At 36.1% G+C, this 20,549-nt stretch overlaps 1 protein-coding gene across 1 annotated transcript in view; it reads right to left on the bottom strand.

Annotated features, from left to right (window-relative positions):
• The window catches only part of LOC143230666 (tetratricopeptide repeat protein 7B-like), an 87,526-nt gene extending 69,649 nt beyond the window's left edge, over positions 1 to 17,877 (bottom strand). Inside the window, 3 exon segments of the mRNA XM_076464588.1 lie at positions 4,598 to 4,766; positions 5,248 to 5,399; positions 17,580 to 17,877. Coding sequence (XP_076320703.1) covers positions 4,598 to 4,766; positions 5,248 to 5,399; positions 17,580 to 17,703 — 445 coding nt within the window. The 5' untranslated portion in view covers positions 17,704 to 17,877.
• Between the last annotated feature and the right edge of the window lie 2,672 nt (positions 17,878 to 20,549).

Raw genomic sequence — 20,549 nt, 5'->3', positions numbered from 1 at the left:
ATAAGCCATGGTGGGAAGGATTGACCTGTGGAGACAGCAATGTCATACAAGGACAGATCCAATTTAGCCAGGTGCACATGAATATGAAGGCCAAAAGGTACAATGGCAGACCATCTATCATGAAAAAGTATGTCACACTGAGGAAGGAAAACACAATTCCTGGTAGGATGCTGTGGTAAGGATCAAAATTTTGAAGCATACAATGAAGATGGTTTCAAATGGAAAAGGTGTAAAGAAAGTTCATTAGACGTAGTGTACAAACTCTAGACTGGAGAAGTGCAGAAAGCAACAGATGGTGAACAGCATCCAACATGTTCAAAGACCAGAGACCTATAGTTCAGTTTTGATCAATTTAGGAGATGATAGATCTTTATCACAGAACACTTATATGCTCCCTAAAGAGGTGGAAGAAAGGACAGAGAGGATGTTCAATGCTCTTGTACACTTCATGCATAGCTAATTGATGTGTGAAATGAAAGTAGGGGACCAGAGGAAGCACAACTTTACCTAGACAGAGCACAGGAATGGGATGAATATTCTGTTGGTGGCAAACGTGCATGCAAATGGTTTTAGAGAAAGAAAAGGTAAAACTGTTTGTGGTGGTCCATTTCAGTAAATGACTGAGGGCAGGATTGTAGCTGCCACTCAATAAACCTTATGTTCAACAACTGAATGAGATGTGGAAGTTGTCAACACAGTCTGTCTGCAACTGTAAGGAGGGAGTTGTCTAGCAATGGCAATAATCTTTATTATGAAAAGTGTGACACTCAAGACATAGCCCTGATGAACTCCATGTAGTGGTCTATTAAAAAAAGTTTTGATAAAAAAGGGGAAATAGCCAGGTAGCCCACATGAATGGAGGTCTTGCAAAAAGACAGAAATTAGATATTCTCGCTTGAGAAAGGCTTCCCTGATTGAATAGCCCACAGTGGAATGTTGTCATTGAAACCCATACTTGGTGGGTGAGAGGAATGTTTGGTTCGAGGAACCAAACAAGAAGAGCATTAACCATCCTTTCCAAGATCTCACAAACAGCTCATCAAAGCAATTGGATGGTAGTTTGAAGGAATCTTGGGATCCTTCCTGGGCTTGTAAACAGGAAAGACAATAGTCTGGTGCCAAGCACCAGGAAAAGTATTCTCCTGCTAGATCCAGTAAGAAGCAACCAGAAAAGTAGCAAGAGAGTCAGGAAAAAGATGACAGTATCTTGTAGTAAATATCATCAGGTTCATCTGATACACTGCCAGACCAAAGAAGAGCAAGCTTGAATTCCACCTGTGTAAAGGGGAAATTATAGTCATTGGGGGGCAATTAGCCCAAAAGGAAAAAGAGGTGCTTGCTTTGCCTTAGTCCTAATGGCTAAGAAGGTGGGTGATAAAGCAGAAACGCTAGATGCACAAGAAAAGCTTTTGCCAAGAGTATTGGCAATTCTCTGGGCATCAGCAACTTCCTGACCATTGGAAAGCAAGATTGAAGTATACTGCCCACTGACCTTTCGAACCTTGTCCCATATGACTTTGGAACTGGTGGTAGAAGAGATACTAGTTGTGTACTTAATTCAAGATTCCTACTGACTTTGATGTTTCACCTGAAAAAAGTCATGCAGTTTAAAAGTGTCGGATACCAACAACAGGTATTCTAGACCTGTTTTTGAGCCTTCCATGCCACGTGGCAGGTAGGATTCCACCATGAACAGAGATACCGTGAAAAATGTGTAAAGGGTTTAGGAATCCACTGAACAGCTGTATGGACAATACAGTCAGTCACTCTTGCCATGCAGTCGTCTACTGATTGATTACAGATTATGGCAAGATCAAGTTCCAAGAGAGCAGTGAAAGAGGGCCAGTTGGCTTGGTCCAGCTTCTACCAGGCACGAGATTCAGATGGCATCGACCACAGCCAGTTTCTCTCAAAATGACAAGAAAATGGTCATTGCCCTGTGGGTCACTTTTAACCTTCCAAAAGGAAAGTGAAGTGGAGCATATACAGAGATCAATAGCAATAAAAGACTGACTACATGCATGACTATAAGCAGAAGAACCAATACTGAAGAGGGAAAAATTGTAATTTGAGAGTATACACTTTATGGAACTACCCCTCCCATCAATATCAATACCACTCTGGAGGGTATTATATCTGCTGAAATCTCCCAGGATTATGAAGGGAGAAAGTAACTTCAATGAGGACATCAAGGTCTGATTGGTTATAGGTCTCTCCAAATGACAGATATAGAGAACAAATAGTGATGTAGTGCGACCCAAGGAAACACAGATTGCTACAGTCTCCTGAAGGTGCACAGAGTGGCAAATACAGGGTGGGCAAATGCTGATTAACCAGCAGTGCCAACCCTCCATACACTCATCCATCACACAACCTGTCATTTCTGTGCAAAGAAAACTGCTGAAAGATGACTGCATTGGTAGGTCTCAGAAATGTTTCCTGTATGGAGAAATACACAGAATGATATGAATCAATAAAATTCTTAATGCCATCTGTATTCGAAGGAAAACCCAAACAGTTCCACTGTATGAAAGTGGCCATTTTTATTTATGTGAATGAGAATTGGGCAAAAAGTCCTTCTGTTTTAGAAAACATTTTTTTCTTTATTGGAAGGAGGTCTTGCACTGGGTCAATTAGGCAGGTCTGTTTGTGGATGATTATTCCAGTGACTGATGGCATGAATAAATAATCATTTTGTATTTCAGGGCCAGAGAAAGAGATGGATCTGAGAGGACGTCCAAACCCAGAGCCAAAGGAAGTGGACTCAGGAAGTCATTGGAAGGACTGGCAAGTATGGAGATGGGAGTAGATGTAGAATTGTCACCTCTTGAACATGAATGGCAATAGATTCTTCATATGCTTTGAAAATAACAATGTTGAAAGCAAGAAGAGATGTGTTTGCAATTCCACTGCTGTAGTGGAACAGAGTGCATCAGCACGGCCAAGATGGAGCAAAGAACAATAACTCCCAAGCCACTGGGTAGGAGATATTGTTCAGTCTTCACTGTTGCATCTTTTTCTCCTCCAACCACTTATGGCAAGAACTAAAATAAGATGTGTGTAAACTATTACAATTAACACAATGTTGTTCCAGTTTGCACTTGTAAACATTGTGGTATATGCCATCACAATGAACACATGTTAAAGAACCATTACATGTTTTTGAGTGACCAAACTGCTGACACTAGAAACATCCAAAAGGGTTGGAAATATATGGCCATACCTTACAGTTCAGATAAACTGCTTTGACTGTGGCAGGCAGACATGGTGACATAAATGTTGAAATCAGAACATCAGTAGGAAGCATCATTCAGTTTTTGCAAGTAGAGATTTGGCTCCTTGCTGAAATACCTTGGCTGGAAAAACCAAAGATCTCCAACTCAGAAATGTTCTTCAAGTTTCTCTCAACAATTACACCTCTTCAGGAATTCAGGATAGCATTGGAAGCAACCTCAATAGGTGTATTCTCCAGTGCTCTTTGAATTTAGGAAGAGTTTAATGTGTTGTGGTGAGAATGTTTCCACCAAGATATCTCCAGAGCATAACTTTCTTACTGACATGGGGAAGCCAGCAAGCCCCTCTAATCCCTTTTGAATAAAAAAGGGAAACATCTGCCATAAGGATTTCTTAGATAAGGAGTGCAAAATGAGAAATTTAGGTACAGAAACTGACTGCAATGGTGACTGTCGAACAAAGTCATCCATCTGTGGCCACTTACCATTTATTGTTTTTATTCTTTTTTCTCTCCCACCCTTCATGAATAGGGGTACCCATAATAAAGTAAGAATATTTCAGTGTCCACTGTCCCCACCCACCATGAAGCCCTGTGAGGGGATGCACTGCAATGCCAAACAAAGACACTGAAGCAATGCCATGGTTTCTTGAGAACTATACCCAAACACCAGTATCAGACACAATGTCCACAACACCTGTTGAAAACATCCAACACTGTTACTTGGCTTACCCTAATCCAAGCAGACTAGCCAAATGACATAGACAGAGCCACCTCTTGGCCACACATCTACAGAAATTTGAGGCTAAAATGGTGTGTTAATGTTAGACCCCTCAACTACCAGGATCATCTCCTCCCCTTCACTGGTTACCATGCACAGCAAACATATGGGTGAATGTTCAGATCCCAAAAGAGGTAAACTGAAATTACAGAACCTTCTCTAGGAGATCCCCTCACCACATACACGAATCCACCTCGAAGGGTACTGCTTGCCACTACCAACAGTCTTTCACTAAATGTCAGGGATAATCAAGTTTGGTTGGTAGCAATACAGAAAGCCTTAGTCAGAATGATACTTATATCAGTGATTCACAAGATAACAATAATTATGGTATATAATTTCAGTTGGGTGTGTTGCATGTCCAGTTCACTAACAATCTCTAGTATTCAGCAATACCTCATTGACAGTAGCATGGAACATATAAAGTTCAGCTGAGATGTTGTACTATGGTTATCAGAGATCTATACAGAGCTTCTAAAGAACAATTTGTTCAACTTTAGTAGTAACCTTATTATAATGCCACACAAACTGACAATCACCTGCATAATGCATAATGAATGATAAAAGATGAGAGATGTTTTTACCTTTTACAGCAAATGACTCTGCTACAATTTTGAGGTTTCGGTTAGATAACTGTTTTCGAGTCAATCCATCCAATCCTCCTTCTCCAATCTGGCTTACAGATTCTTCATATGAGCCTTGGGCATACAGAAGTTTAGCCAAAAGCAAGTGTGCATCAGTCACCAGGTTTAACTACAGTAAAATAGAAACTGAGTCAAAGTTGCAAGTGGTAGATATGACTTTTGATGTAATTGATCACAAATATTAAGTACATTAAAAAGAACTGGACACTGTATGAAGGCTTGACAGAGATTTTTCATTTACTTGAAAACCAATTCTGAAACAGAATAAGGTGATTAAATCCATCTACATAATTAAATTGTCTTTTTTTTCTGTTTTCAACATAAAGTTCAGTTATGAATCTTTATATTATTCATTGCATTTTTTAATGGAATTGAGGTGTCAAAATAATCTCTCAGGATATTACAGCTAACACTTTTCTGTGAACATCTAAAACTGTGAAAATAAGTTTCACTGTATTTCAAAAACATAAAATGAAAACAGACACAGTTATAAATAATGTATTCTACCAGAATGAACAATCAGATAAGTTACAATGTTAGCCTACTTTTTTCACTTTATGATTAAGAGTAAAAGTTAGTGCATTACTCACATTTCTTCCCTGATCCCCAATACAAGACTGCAAATAACGCTTTGAATCTGTTAAACCAGTCCTTGCCTTAGGAATATTTTGTTCATTTGGTGCATATTGCTCCAAGTGTTGCTCAAGTTTGCTTTCACCAATAAGAAAATTTACAAGAGTCTCTGAAAGAATGAAATCTCAGAGAAATAAATTGTATATGTGTAATAGAATAACATACAAATTAACCATAGTAGTACAGTATTTAATATCAACTATAGGTAAACTGAAAAAAATGTCAGATTATCTTTCAAAACTATTCAGACTGCTTTTGATGATTTTATTCTAAACAACATGCAAGACATGAGTTTCACACTCAAGATGTGGTTTATCACATCCTAATCTAGTACATATCTTATTGTCTCAAAGATTAAATAAATTTTCAACATTCCAGATCTTTGCTCTAAATCACACTGGACACCTCTGTTTGGTCATATTTTCTCTCTATACAAATTGTTCTAATGCAAAGAAATGTTTAATATACGGAATTTTATAACTTTTGTAATTGATAAAACAATAAGCAATTACAAAACCTTAAACTGCTTACAGGAACTTAGCAGCTCACCCTTATCACGAACACCAAAACAAGAGCACAAATTATCAATTCACGCCAAAAAATGTTAATACAAATTTGTTTTCTTTGCAATGTATTTTTTCTTCACATCTAAAAATCAGAATGAAATAAATCACTTACAAAAATAAATTACAATATTAATCTTAAATATATAAACAATGAAAGTGAACAACAGGTAAAAAAGATATTTTACTGTAAAAACTACACAAAAAAGGATGATTTTTAATGTAAATTTTAAGCATTTTCATTTGTAGTTCATATTTAAAAGTTATTCTTTGCAGTTATTTATAAATGTCAAAATCAAAATGTGCCAGTAGAGTGGATGCTATTAACCAACTATATGACTTTTTAATATAAGGAAGACTAGGAAACATTTGGCTCCTTGAAAGCTATTTCTGCAGCTTGCACATTAACTCTTCAAAAAAAAATGAAAGCTTAAACCCACCCTGAACTTCTCAATGAACAATTCATTTCTTCTTTGAATATTTGTAAGGTGCTAGCTTCAATATTACCAATTATAAATCATTTCATAAGCTAATGATGCAACTAAAAAAGTAAAACTGTCTTAATTAGAACCTAAATTATCATTTTGAAATTGATAGAAGTGCTTGTCATCCTATTGTCTTCACAATATACCATAAAACAATCAGTACCCTTTTATTTATATTGATCCACCAAATATTCTTGTAAACTTCAACAATATAAAAGAAAAATAAATTATGAGATCTTATCTTAATTCCTATAAGGTAACCCTTCCACTACCATAATCATCCTAGCAGCCTTCAACTAAACCCTTCAAGGAAAGAATATTCTTGGTTAAAGTAGAAGACAGTTCAGTGACACAAGATAACTTTGCTCACCCTGTTTAAGATTGAAAATTCACATCAACACACATGCTTTCTTGGAATAAAATATCAAAACTCAGGGTCAGTGCCCACTCTATTTCAGATTCCAGCTTGGTATATAAAATCAGTAACAAATCATTAATAAAATTAAAGTTAAGAACAAAAAATATTAATTACAAATGTATTGTCTGTTCTGTAAAACATTAAGAGTTTAATATGTTTATTAGTAGTCCCTCCTGTTAGCAAATTCATTTGTAGGATCCTTTTAGTCATGGTCACTCATGTTTATAATGTTATAATTTTCCTACACAGAAAATAAACTTCCATTAGATACTCACCTCCCATCACACAAGTTTTTTTTTTCATTTGTGCTGCCCTGTATGTGCCCAGTTTCTTTTTTTTTTCACACACCATCAGACTTAACATTCTCAACTACCCCTCTGTATTTAACCCCATTCAGCTGTGTTGTAGCATGCAAAAGTATGTGACAATACTCTACCAATAGGAGTGCAACACTCATTTGGTGCAGCTCTCTCCTGGATTATTAAGACACCAAGATCAAAACACTGGAATTTAGGAGAAAGGGTGTGAAGTTGTGTGAAGAGGTAAATATCTATCGAATACATTTTCTATATTGGAAAAATACAACTTCTGATACAACTGATGCCTCACCTCTCACAGGACAGGATAGCTAGAATACCACATTAATTTGGTGGAGGAACTGGCATAAAAAAAAGGACACGAATTAGGCATGCCCCAGGACACATTCAACTGTAGTTCGGCAATCAATTTCAAATACTGGAATTGGGAAAAGAACACCCCATCTCTGGTAGAAGGAGGTTCCTCAACTACTTCCATTCAAACTCTAAGTGGGTGGTCAATTCCAGTCCAAAACCAGAGAATGGGCCACTCCCAAAGTAGGAAGTCATAGATCAACTGAAACCAGATATGACCCTGATGTAAAATGACATGAGCACATTAGGCTGTAAATGGGAGACCAACTCTATACAAAACCAACAAAACCTGAAAAAGGATCATCTGGCCCAAGACAGAAGTATTTTCTCTACCATTCACTTCAGACTCAAAAATCTGAAGGGAAGGAGAAGATCCATTCTTTGAACCCAAGCCCTTATGTATGCATAACCAACAAGATCAACACCTGTCTCCCCAAAGGAACTGACATCTGGATGACTGTAGGAAGGTGGAATGCAATGTGGAAGATTGAACTAATCCAAAACCATGTGGCATTAGTAATGTATCATCCAGTCCACAGGGTAAAGAGGGTTTCAGCCACTGAAATGTAAGGATTTATGTTGGCTGGTCCAGCTCTAATCCAACACCACATCATCCAGGAACCAACATCCAGATATAAATAAGATAAGGGACAGGGTCCCAACCAGAGGCATAAACTGCATTATGGCATAACATCTCCAGTCCATAACAAAATGAAGACAGATATTCCACTTCTGGTTTGTAAAGGGAGAAATACTGTACCCTATCTAAACTGACAGAACACTACCACCCTATTCTCAACTGTGTAGTATTGAGCATGCTCAAGAGGGAGCTTCTGTGGTCCACTGCCCCAATGTCTAGGATCTAGTACACAATAGTGAATCCCATACTCTACTGGAAAAGATGGGAAATGCATTATATAGTCTGGAGGGACACAACACTAGAGAAAATGCAATGGGTGTCTACAGAACTCAGTATTTAAAAGCTGGCCCATTCCTGGCTTATTCAACTCCAGAAGTGGTTGGGATGGGTAGAAATCCCTTTTTGCTTTGCTCATGCTACTTCACAAGAGTACAGTTCACGATGGACATGTTTATGACACAAAACACTGCAAGGAAGAAACAACAAGTGTTCTTGTGGAACATCTTGTCTTGATGATGGGCAGTAATGACCCAAACTGGCCATGCAGTGTATATTTAAAAACATAATATACCTGAACAGACAACACTCGCCACAGAGTGGGATTTAACAAGAAGCAATAGAAATATTGATAAATCCAGTGAACTTACTCACTTATACACTTAGAGCTGCACAACAGTGCAAACCCAACCTGTAAGGATATTCAGGAAAAGGTCTCTGGACACTGGAAAAGATCTGGATGAGAATAGAAATATACATGAGAAATGGAGAGTAGGGATATGGGGTGAATGCTAAATTACCCTAATACGTTGTAGAGGTTACGGTAATGAAGGCCTAGGAGTGCAGAGGATGCATGATACATTGATGGAGAGTACATCTGATTCTCAATGTCCAGAGGCTAAAAGGAGGAGGAAATAGCTTTGAGGAAAGGTGGTACACAAAACAGTCCACCAAAGGATGATGGGCCAGAGAACATTCAAACTATGTTCAGATTCTAATCTGGTTGAGGAAAGAGGGCACAAAACATATAAAAGGAAAAAAGCAAAAAAAAGATGACAGAAGAAGAAATATGGCAAAATTCAGTAAAAAGAAAGAGAGAGGGAAATGCTGCCCAGTTAACCGCAATGGTCAACAGAGAAAATCACTGTTTAACAGCCATGTGAAGAAGTCCAAAAGATAAAGAGATAGTTGGTTGAAAAAAAAAGAGACAATGACAAAGTGACTAATGGTAAAAAACAAAACAATATTTGCACTGATCTATGGATATTGAAGAAGGATGAACCAAACAGGAAATATGGAACACAAGCCATATGGAAAGACCAGTCCTTCTTGCAAGGGACCAGACAAAAGCCAAGTGTGAAGCCAGAATGTGAGAATGGGCAGATGAAACACAGATACATGTGATTAATGAAAGAGAGATGGGAAAGAAGAGAGAGGTAATAATGGGAACAGTTGTATAGGTTATAATAATGGTAACCAAGATTGAGCAGGCCAGGACTCAACATGGAGTGTTTTGAATGACAAATAAGACTAAGAAGTAGATGGATGGAAGAACAGGAATAAATATAATGGTCCTTCTTATACTTACTGAGAGCATCTACTGTCAATGCTGAAGAAAGTGGAACTGGTGACCAAATGGTGTTCCAATGAATGGCAAACTCATTCAAGTGGGGTGAACCAAACTGAGACATTAGCCACTAGAAGACTTATGGATTGAGAGAATACTCTCAGGATGAGATAAGCAATGCATGAAAAGATTGAGAGCACCCAGAATAGGACAAGTCTGCAAGAGAACATAATGGCTATGAGCCCAAAACAGAAAATCCAAATGTTAGAAAACAAAGGGACTAAAATCGGATGTCCCTTTGCCAAGTGATGCAAGAGACCATGGTTGAGTTACTGGAATGGATCATGACCAACTTTCCCTTCAGAATGGGAAGAAAATGATCCGAAGGAGGTTTTAGAGATTATGCAAATAATAATTGAGATTTTCAGGATGAAGAATAGTTTTCTTAATTATAATGTGATTATCACTTGCACTCATACTAGTATCAAAACAGACTATTTTCACAAATGGGAAGGAAATGATCCAAAGCTCAATAAACAGTCAAATGCTTCAGAAGATTGATCTGAAGCTTGAGCTTGACCAGTGATGCGAGATTTCTCATGAATCCCTAAATGCTCCCCAACATATTAGAGCAGCATTTGTAGAAAGGGTGTAAATCTGGTCTGCTAGATGGAAAAGAAGCTCCAATCATGCTGTTGTTTCTGTTTAGCAACCAAACAAAACCAAGAAGGAAGGGAGGAAGATTGACAGGGGAATCCAGGAGATTCCTGATAAGGTCCCACTGATTGTGTTATGCCCAATGAACCCTTTGTGGGCTCAACCCAGGTGAATAAGAACTTCAAAGGATGTCCAAGTCCCTGAAGGTAGAAGAAACTCCCACACAGGTAGAGTAGAAGAGGATGGATTGTGCTTTCACAATTGCCAGCTCCATAGACTGTAGTTAACCCTTTCTTAATGGGTCAAAGGTCATGTCATCATGTTTGTTGATTTGCATTCAAAAATGTTATTGAACTACAGTTTTATGAATTTTTGTCAATACGTTTGGATTGTATAATTGTAGGTAACTCAAAGTTTAATGTTATATATGTGTTAATTTCTTGATTTAAAAAGGGAATATTAAAAGAATATGCCTAAATATAGATTTTAGTGAGTCATGTGGTATGTTGAATACAGCACTGTTTAAAATTAAATGTTTGTGATGTCAAAATACTAAGTGTATAGTTTAATAAAAATTAGGAACTCAAATTACTAATATTATCAAGCTAGAATATCAAATAAGAACCTCATTTTTATTTTGTTGAGATATGACTTGTACTGAATCAAACACAGTGGCCCTTTTCAACACTTTCAATTTTTTAAAATAGTTCCTTGTATACACTTACAACAGAATATGACATGCTTACAATGGTCCATTTGTGGTTTTCTTATCCATTTTAATCTGTGAAAAGGTCACCACATTATTTTGAACCAGGACTTCATGATGGTAGGTTGTGTCTTTAGTTGCTCAAAGTTTCATATTTTCTTAAATCTAAATACATCTTAGTTACTAAGCTTAATAAATTATAGTGGAATTCTAAGGTATAAGTATAGTTATTCATGATTTTTTGGTTATTCAAATATATATACATCAACACCTCCTCAAGAAAAATGTTTGTTTTTTTTCATATTCTCCGCTTCTGAAATTTTAAAAGGCTTAGCAACCTATGTTCAGGAGCAACCAAATTCAGAGGATGCTCTTGGCAAGAAGAGATAAGTGTTTGCTTTGCTTCTAGATTTATTGTTCTATATTTTAAGACAAATTAGTTTAATAATTTATTTCTAAATAGCAATAGAGTGGGTGTGTGTGTAATGTACAATAGTTGAGAAATATGTATATTACAAAATACTAGTCTACTAAAACATAGCCATGATAGAGAAGAAAAAGTAATCAGTGATGTCGAGAAAACCCACTTGTAGAGAAAAATATATGTAAAAATGGCTCATTTGTGTTGAGAAAATTTTTTATGTGGAGGAGTGAACAACGTGAACCTGATGATGACCGAAGAAGGTCAAAATGTTGTTCACTCCTCTGCGTAAAAAATTTTCTCAACCCAAATGAGCCGTTTTTACATATATATTTTAGGAAAAACAAAAGCTCAGTTTTATGTTACTGGATATGTAACATGAGTGCATGTGCATTGCACCAATGCAAGTTACGTAATATGTAATGTTAGGAAGGTATGATTGCAAGGTCAATATGATAAAAAATACTAAATATATAGAGTTATAAGATGTAACATCAGTGCATGTGCACTGCATCAGTGAAAGTTATGTAATATGTAATGTCAGGAAGATATGACTGGAAGGTCAGTATAATAAGAAATAATAAATACATAGAATTACAAGAATTAAGCTAGTCAGACTAAACTATTTGTATTTTTGTGTTATAATATGTAGTCATTTTCACATTAAAAAGCTTAATTTATATTTATATATATATTTTTATGATGGTTACGAGGTCAGTCAAGTGACAGACCACATACAGTTAGAGCACAGAAAATAAAATATAAAATATTACTCAAAACAAACATTTGAAATGCATTTAAAAGGTTTTAGAGATTATGCAAATAATATTTGAGATTTTCAGGATGAAGAATAGTTTTCTTAAGCATAACATGATTATCACTTTGCACTCAGACTAGTATAAAAAAACAGACTATTTTCACAAACAAATGTTTAGTGAAAATATTTCATCAAAAAAAACTGATTTTTTTGTACAAAAAAATTGTAATCTTCACTAAAAGTACATCAAATTTTGTGAAAATACATGTTATCAAATGTTACAGTTCACATACTTAATGTGTGTAAATGTGTAGACAAAATTCATGTAAGTTATACCAAGCCTGGAGCAAAAGGATTAAAGGAGATAAGATTGAGTGTGACTGAGGTAAGATTTGAAAATGACCCCATGATGAACATGATATTGCGTCAAGTTCAGGACAAAGTTCTCTAATTTGGTTAGCCAACCACCAACACAGTTCTTAAAAAAGAAACTGTGAACTAGGGAACAAGAAGTCAGTCGTTCATGTAATGATAAAAATATAGTCTTTGAAAGCTGAGCAACTTGCTGAAACCTTTGATCACCAAAAACAATTGAAAGGGGCTGAGGACAGCTCAAATGGAAGGGCTCTAAATTGGTAGACCTTGTCCTTGTGAACAATCCAAAGTAACCAACAGGATGCAGAGGATATGGGGATAAGGAGCTATGCATTAAACTCATCAATCTTTACCACCCACAAACCTGGAGTACACACCCATCAGAGAGATAGGAACAACTTCATGGTAAATCAAGGAAGGTCTATGTAGTGGTTCAGATACGAAATGATCAGCTGCCAGTACCCAGTCTTCCTGGGAACGACAAAAAAACAGGGATACAACCCTCAAAAGGATTGGAACACAGGCTTGTTAGTACCTATGGAAAGAAGGTCTGGAGCTGCCTTGGAAAGTTGCTGGCTGGATATGGGATTCTGAGAAGGAAGAAAGGCAACTGGGAAAGGAGATAACAGAGAGGGTATGTGAAAATAGAGAGTCCTTCTGGTGAGACTTGTAGAATACAAGTATCTGTAGTAATGGTTCTCCATACATGGACTAAGTTATACAGCTGACTCCTACAAGTTCTATACTAACCAGATAGTCACTGATACCATTGGCAGTATATGGATCAGTGATAAACATGTGCCTTTGACACTCAAGCAGAAGGGATAAGACAGGGCATAGATATAGGAACAAAAGAGGATTGAAACAGGCAAATAACAATGGAGAACAGAAAAGAATGAAGATGAGCTGACTCCACAAAGACCAAGGTATATCCCCAAAAACAAACTGAGGCAAAAAGAGTGCCATGTGTAAATCTCTTAATGACAATCTCACCAATGTCAGAAGGGCATCCCATCCCAAAATATCCCAACAAGTGTGAATAGACAGGGCTGAGTAAGATAAATGTGTCAACATAAATAATGACAAAAAACAAAAATCCCTCAGTGAAACAAATAATAGTCTTGAATAAAAGGTGAATGGAAGAGAAATAGTGTATGAATGAAGTTAAGGTTAATGAAAAGCAAAACTGTGCCTGGGAGAAATGAACTGAGGTGTCAGGTAACAAGTGATGGGACAAGTCATGCAACACTGGATATCAGGGTAAAACAACCTTGTCTTAACTAGTCCAAAACAAACCTGAAAAAGGTCTAGAAGAATAAAACACAACTGAAAAAACTGCACAGCAAAGGAAGGAGGAGATATTAGACTGTCCAAGTCTTTATTTCCCCTTTCAAGCATCTCCAAAGTAAGGAAGAACTTGCAGAGGATCAGCAGAGCCCAAAACATGAGTAACTCCATTTCTATTGAACAAGAGCCAAAACCTCCTTTGCCAGTATCATTGCAGCCTATGCCACAGCAACAGGTAGTTGAGTCATAGCAGTGGTAGCATTTGAAGTTATTGTGATAATAAGCTGCAAATACATCACTGATTTTTGAGAGGATAAATGCATCAAGATGAAAAAATCTTGGTTTAAAAAAATGGGATCTTAAAAAAGAATTACAGCATTTCACAAAAAACAAATTCAACTCATACTGAACTGCTTTTAACTAACTGAAGTTGAACATATAAATTCAAACACTTAAGTACAAAAAGTAACACAATTTCACAAAATTTGAAAACAAAGTGTGGAGAACACATCTAAGTACCTGAGTGCCAAATTAGGAAATGATGTTAGACTCTATAATCAAGGAGTAGACAGCTGTACCAGGAATGTGCATCAAGCTCCTACCAGTGGAGAGTTGTCGCATACTTTGGCATGCTACAGTGCAGCTAAACCACATTACAAACAAATACATGGAGGTACGTGAAAGCACCAAGATTAGTGGCAAGCTAAAAAAAAAAAAAAAAATTAAGCATAGAGATAGGAGTATTAATCGAGAAACGCTATTATGTTTAAAGAGGTATGATATCAGAAATGCAGATTTTATGAGTAGGGGCATATTCCAATGCTAATTTGCTGTACATATCCATCACTCTTTTTGTTGGTAATAGTTACAAGTTTAAGCTATTACCTATCTGTTCATTTATTTATTTATTGTTGAAAGTAAATGGAACTAGTACTTTCCTTCTGATTTTGCCATTAACTGTTTGAGGGAATTAGATTTATAACAGATTACACACCTACGTATTTAGACATGCAAGACTGTTCAATCATTTCAAAGCAAAAATAATGTTATCATAATTTACTAGTAATTTTGTGAGCATCAGTATTTGTTTATTCCACCCTGCAGAAATCCTGCTCACTTTATGGATTTATTCATTTAGGAAACTCATACATAAAGGTTGTAACTACTTTGCAAACTATGGATGGATCTCCACCATAATTGTTAGACGTACATTGGGTACACATAGAAATATACGTAAATTTTCATTTTTACATTTTGCTGTTTTATGGGGAATTTTTACCACTACCCCACCCCCTGTTAATGGGTCTTCCTCAATTTGCCATGAAGATTTTTTGCATCCATGTAGATATTTAGTTTTTATGGATATTTTTGCACTTTTCCATCTGCATGTCCTAAGATAATTTTTCATTAATCATGAATTTAGATAACTATTGTCCAAGGAACTGGTACTCCAGCTAGTTAATAATAAGTGAAAGGCAAAACCTTTTCTAGAAAGAACTATGTGATAATTCATGTAGTGAATGTTTCATAATATTGCATTGTAACAGAATTTTATTTCTTGTTTAATATGACCATAGCAAAATTCCACAATAGTGAATAAAAGTTGATCAAATTATGTTATCAGAGAGGAAACTACCTCTTTTGACTTGTATCTGATATGTTTATAAATAAATTCTAAGATTCTTTTAGCTTTATTTAGGATGATAGAGCACTGCTTCAACAGCTCATAACTTTACCACCATTCCAAAATATTTTTCTTCATTTGTATCGAAAGTGTAAATAAGACAACAAGAGCCCAAATACATTAAACAACTTTTTGTAACTATAATTAAAGGCTACAGACAAATTATTTGTCCAATTTAACACCTGACCAAAGACATTCTGTTATACTTCAAAATTCTCAATCCAGCAAAAAAATAACCAGGAATTTAATGCCATTATCAATCTGTCAATATAACAATTATGCCCTTAGCGACATGATCAAATAAAAACCAAAAAAATCCAAATAGTGACCACTGATAAAACCTCCTTGAATCATAGTGTATGTTAATAAATTTGATATAAATTATATAATGTTCAATTTCTTACTTTCAAAAGAAAATTTAAAAAAAAATCTCAATCTTCACTTATCTGTATTACAAAACATGTCTGTGCTCCAAATTCCTCCTTTTATCTTTCATGATATAGTTTCCACAATGTTAAACAAATTGAAAACAAATTATAAACACAACACAATAACATAAAATTTGAGACCTTCACCTTCTTGATTTTTAAGGTACCAAATTTCTTCAACCCATCCCATTTCTGTTCTTCAAGATAAACACCAATTTACAATCAATAACTGTGTTCATAATGAAGACAAACAACAGGTTCTCCTTCACATAAATCTTGTGCATCTCTTAAAATCCTAATAAAACAATGTTATAGTTCCTTAGGCCTTACTGATTTTGAATATCTCAATCTTTGTTCTTCCACCAAGTGATTAATACCTACATTACTGGGATACTGCTGACAACAGTTATTTATGTGTGTGCATCTGTGCATTCACCTCTAACATTTAACATCACACTTTGGATTAAAATGTGCATTCACCTCTAACATTTAATATCACACTTTGGATTAAAATGATACTTATTTTACATAAGTGAATTGTTTGTTTTGTTTTGAATTTTCATGCAAAGCTACTCAAGGGCTATCTATGCTAGCTGTCTGTAATTTAGCAGTGTAAGACTAGAGGAATGACAGCTAGTCCTCAACATCCACTGCCAACTCTTGGGCTACTCTTTTACCAATGAATAGTGTGATTAACTGTCACATTATAATGCCCCCATGGCAGAAAGGGTGAGCATGTTTGGTGTGATGGGGGAATAGAACCCGCAACCCTCAGGTTACGAGTCGAGAGCCTTAACCCACCTGACCATGCCAGGCCCATAAGTGAATTGATTGTGTAGTACTGTATACTTTAAAAGGGTTATTGTTATTATTAAGGCATTATAAAATACACTACTACTAGTTTAATGTGATTGTACTGGTACAAGCATTACTCACAGAATACTAAATTTAACAATTACCGACTTAATTAATCACGTACACATTTTACACAAAAATTGCATGAACCCGTAGTTCATCTTACACTAATTCTGTACTGATTTTTTGGTCATTTCCAGACTGCAATGGTTGTAATGTTGTCCTGTACTTTATTTTAATTAAAGTTTTAATACCCAAACCAGGCATCTTAAGAAGACAAACTTTTGGTTTATAATGCCCCCATGGCAGAAAGGGTGAGCATGTTTGGTGTGATGGGGGAATAGAACCCGCAACCCTCAGGTTACGAGTCGAGCGCCTTAACCCACTTGACCATGCCAGGCCCATAAGTGAATTGATTGTGTAGTACTGTATACTTTAAAAGGGTTATTGTTATTATTAAGGCATTATAAAATACACTACTACTAGTTTAATGTGATTGTACTGGTACAAGCATTACTCACAGAATACTAAATTTAACAATTACCGACTTAATTAATCACGTATACATTTTACACAAAAATTGCATGAACCCGTACTTCATCTTACACTAATTCTGTACTGATTTTTTGGTCATTTCCAGACTGCGATGGTTGTAACGTTGTCCTGTACTTTATTTTAATTAAAGTTTTAATACACAAACCAGGCGTCTTAAGAAGACAAACTTTTGGTTTAGAAACAAAAACATCAAAAACAGATTAAAATAACCGACCATTCTTACCAAATCCAGTTGTTCGTTGAGAAAGCTGATCAGCTAATTCCAAGACCTTTTTCCAATTAGATTCTTCGCGATGTCTGTCTATCTCAATTTCAAGGCGTCCAGCAGCCTTCGGTTTATACGCCATTGCTACAACTACTAGATCTCCTGGTAAAAGATAATGTTGCTAGACATTTCTTTTAAAATTCCCCTACCGGTTTATTAAAATCCTTCATTTTCACCACATTTGAGAAATTTTCCAAAATGAACGAGTGATGTATTGGGTTTAACTACATCAAGCTACGTGCTGTGTCCACCGTGGGAATAGAACCTCGTATTTTAGCGCTGTAAGCTCATAAATTTATCGCTATTCCACTGGAAGACATGTAAATGTGAATAAAATGTACTAATTCCATTTTGTACAGACTATTAGTAGGTACATTTTTACATAGATCTAAAATATGAGTCAGTTAATAAAATTTATGATGCAAAATTGTTGGATACATTTACAAAACTTTAGACACATAGTGACCAACAGAAACTTCAAGGCAAAAAGAAACATTTTTGACATAAAAAAAGCGTTTCACAAGAGAACTTTCTAAAATTTACAACATAAATTACAATTCAAGTACAATAATAAAGTAATCTGAGGGTCGCGAGTTCGCATCCCCGTCGCGCCAAACATTCTCGTCCTTTCAGTCGTGGGGACGTTATAATGTACGGTCAATCCCATTATTCGTTAGTAAAAGAGTAGCCCAAGAGTTGGCGGTGGGTGGTGATAACTAACTGCCTTCCCTCTAGTCTTACACTACTAAATTAGGGACGGCTAGCACAGATAGCCCTCGAGTAGCTTTGTGCGAAATACAAAAACAAACAAACAAACAAAAATAAATTGTTATTATTTTAAAAGCACAAACTAAATATCATGTAGGAGTGTGTGCCTAATTTATTTTAATTTTACGAACAAAACAAACAGGAGTGATACAATATCACCCATGCGATCCTGACAGAGTTAATATATTCTAATGTGAAACTTGTTGTTGAAACTAAAGTCTTTTATAACCTAAAGATGTCCTAAGAAAAACGAAACGTTGTTATGTGCTTTATTTTAATTAAAGGTCTAATACCTATGCCAGCCTTCTTGAGAATACATTTTTACGTCAAGTAGGGTTCTCGTCATCACGGAAGACCTAATTTCAGGACAAGTTGTGGTTGTAGTAAGACCCACTGTGACAATTAAAGGTGTGTCGTTATTGTTGGAAAACGATTTGGTTGGGGTAAAAGTTGTTGCCGAACCCAAAATGGTTAATAAGACGATCACTGTTTCATCACTGGGAGTGCATATTTAAATAGTGAGAAAACCTGCGGGTCCTTTTCTTGTTCAGCGATCAGTTTACTTCTAAAACACGGAACTTTCACAACTGAATAAGATCCTTCACGTTTATTATTATTGTTGGTGAGGGATCTGATTCAGTTGTGAAAGTTCCGTGTTCTGGAAGCAAACCGATCGCCGAACAAGAAAATGATCCGCAGATTTCCTCACTATTTTAATATACACTCCCAGAGAACGAACTGGAGAAAGTTCCAAATGGTTGCTTTTGCAAAAATGCTGTGTGCATGAGAAAATGGGAATCACCAAGTGTACCAACAAAAGAGGACTGGTATGTAGATTATCAAATTGTTGCTCCAAAAACATATTATTTTGAAATATTGAAAGATGCCTATGAACTTCCCATGGGAAGTCACCAAGATTTTTCTTAGTTTTGTAAAACTTATCGTATCTGTCAATTGGTCGTAAAACCAAACTAGAAAATTCCAGTTGCTCCTTTGAAATGTATCCCATCTTTAAAAAAACACCTCAGTCGTGTGATTATTGACTGTGATAAGTTAAAAAAATATAACATTTCTGTTAAATCACTTTCATATGCTATGTAATTTTATTATCATAAGGTCATTTGTATTGACTGTGTTATATATGGTCGTGATTTTTGGAATTATATAATTCTTTGACAGTGTATTTTATTTAATGTATTGTTATCACTGCATATGTTTTTATACACCATTGTGTAAATTAATTGAAACAAGACGGAAAATTACGATTTTTTCAATTTTTTGCGCTTTATTTCTGAGAATCCACAAATTACTCACAAATTAATAATGATATGACTGCCTTTATTTTTCAGAAGATCATTAATCTGCTTTGGCATCGAGTCCACGAGTTGACTACAATCTTTACTAATTTTTGGATCGCGGTGCCACACCTCAATTATGGTCTCAATTAGCTTATCTTTCGTAGTACAGTCTTTTCCCCGAAGTCTTTCTTTACAAATCACCAAAAGATTTTCAATAGGATTTAAGTCCAGAGAGTTTCTAGGCCAGTCTAGCACCTTTATTCGCGTTGTAGTCATAAACTTCTTCACAAGTTTCGATCTGTTGCACGGAGCCAAATCTTGCTGAAAAATGCCAGATCCATCTGGAAATCTCTTTTTCAATTCTGGAATGACTCTTCTCTGCAAAACTTCGATGAACTGTGGTCCTCGCATCATACCTTCTACGATATGTAAGCCTCCGACGCCATAGTAGCTGAAAAAGCCCCAAAACATCTTCAAGGGATGTTTTACTTACTGATTGATGTGAGATTCTCGAAGTTTCTTACCTGGAGATCTGCGAACATGCAGACTTCTTTGACCCTGAACGAAGAAATAAGTCTCGTCACTAAATAACACCTTCCTCCAATGTTCTTGCGTCCAGTTCTTGAATTTCGGACCCCATTGATACCATTTTTTCTTCATTGAGTTGGTAAGAAGTTGTTTTTTGACTGGTCTCCTTGCCCTTCTAACGCAATTTCGAATAGCGTAATATTCCTCAAACTTTCGTCATATATCCCAAAAATAGATCGACCATACTGCAAAACACAGCTAATGGCGCCGTCTGTGTGAAAAAATGACTATTAAAAGAAATCAGCGAGTTCAGCGAGCCTACACCGGCCGCCAT

Source organism: Tachypleus tridentatus, chromosome 10, assembly GCF_004210375.1.
Source record: "Tachypleus tridentatus isolate NWPU-2018 chromosome 10, ASM421037v1, whole genome shotgun sequence".
In the NCBI taxonomy this organism is placed as follows: domain Eukaryota; kingdom Metazoa; phylum Arthropoda; class Merostomata; order Xiphosura; family Limulidae; genus Tachypleus; species Tachypleus tridentatus.
Note: the sequence above shows the minus strand (reverse complement) of the source record. Positions and strands in the feature narration are given on the sequence as shown.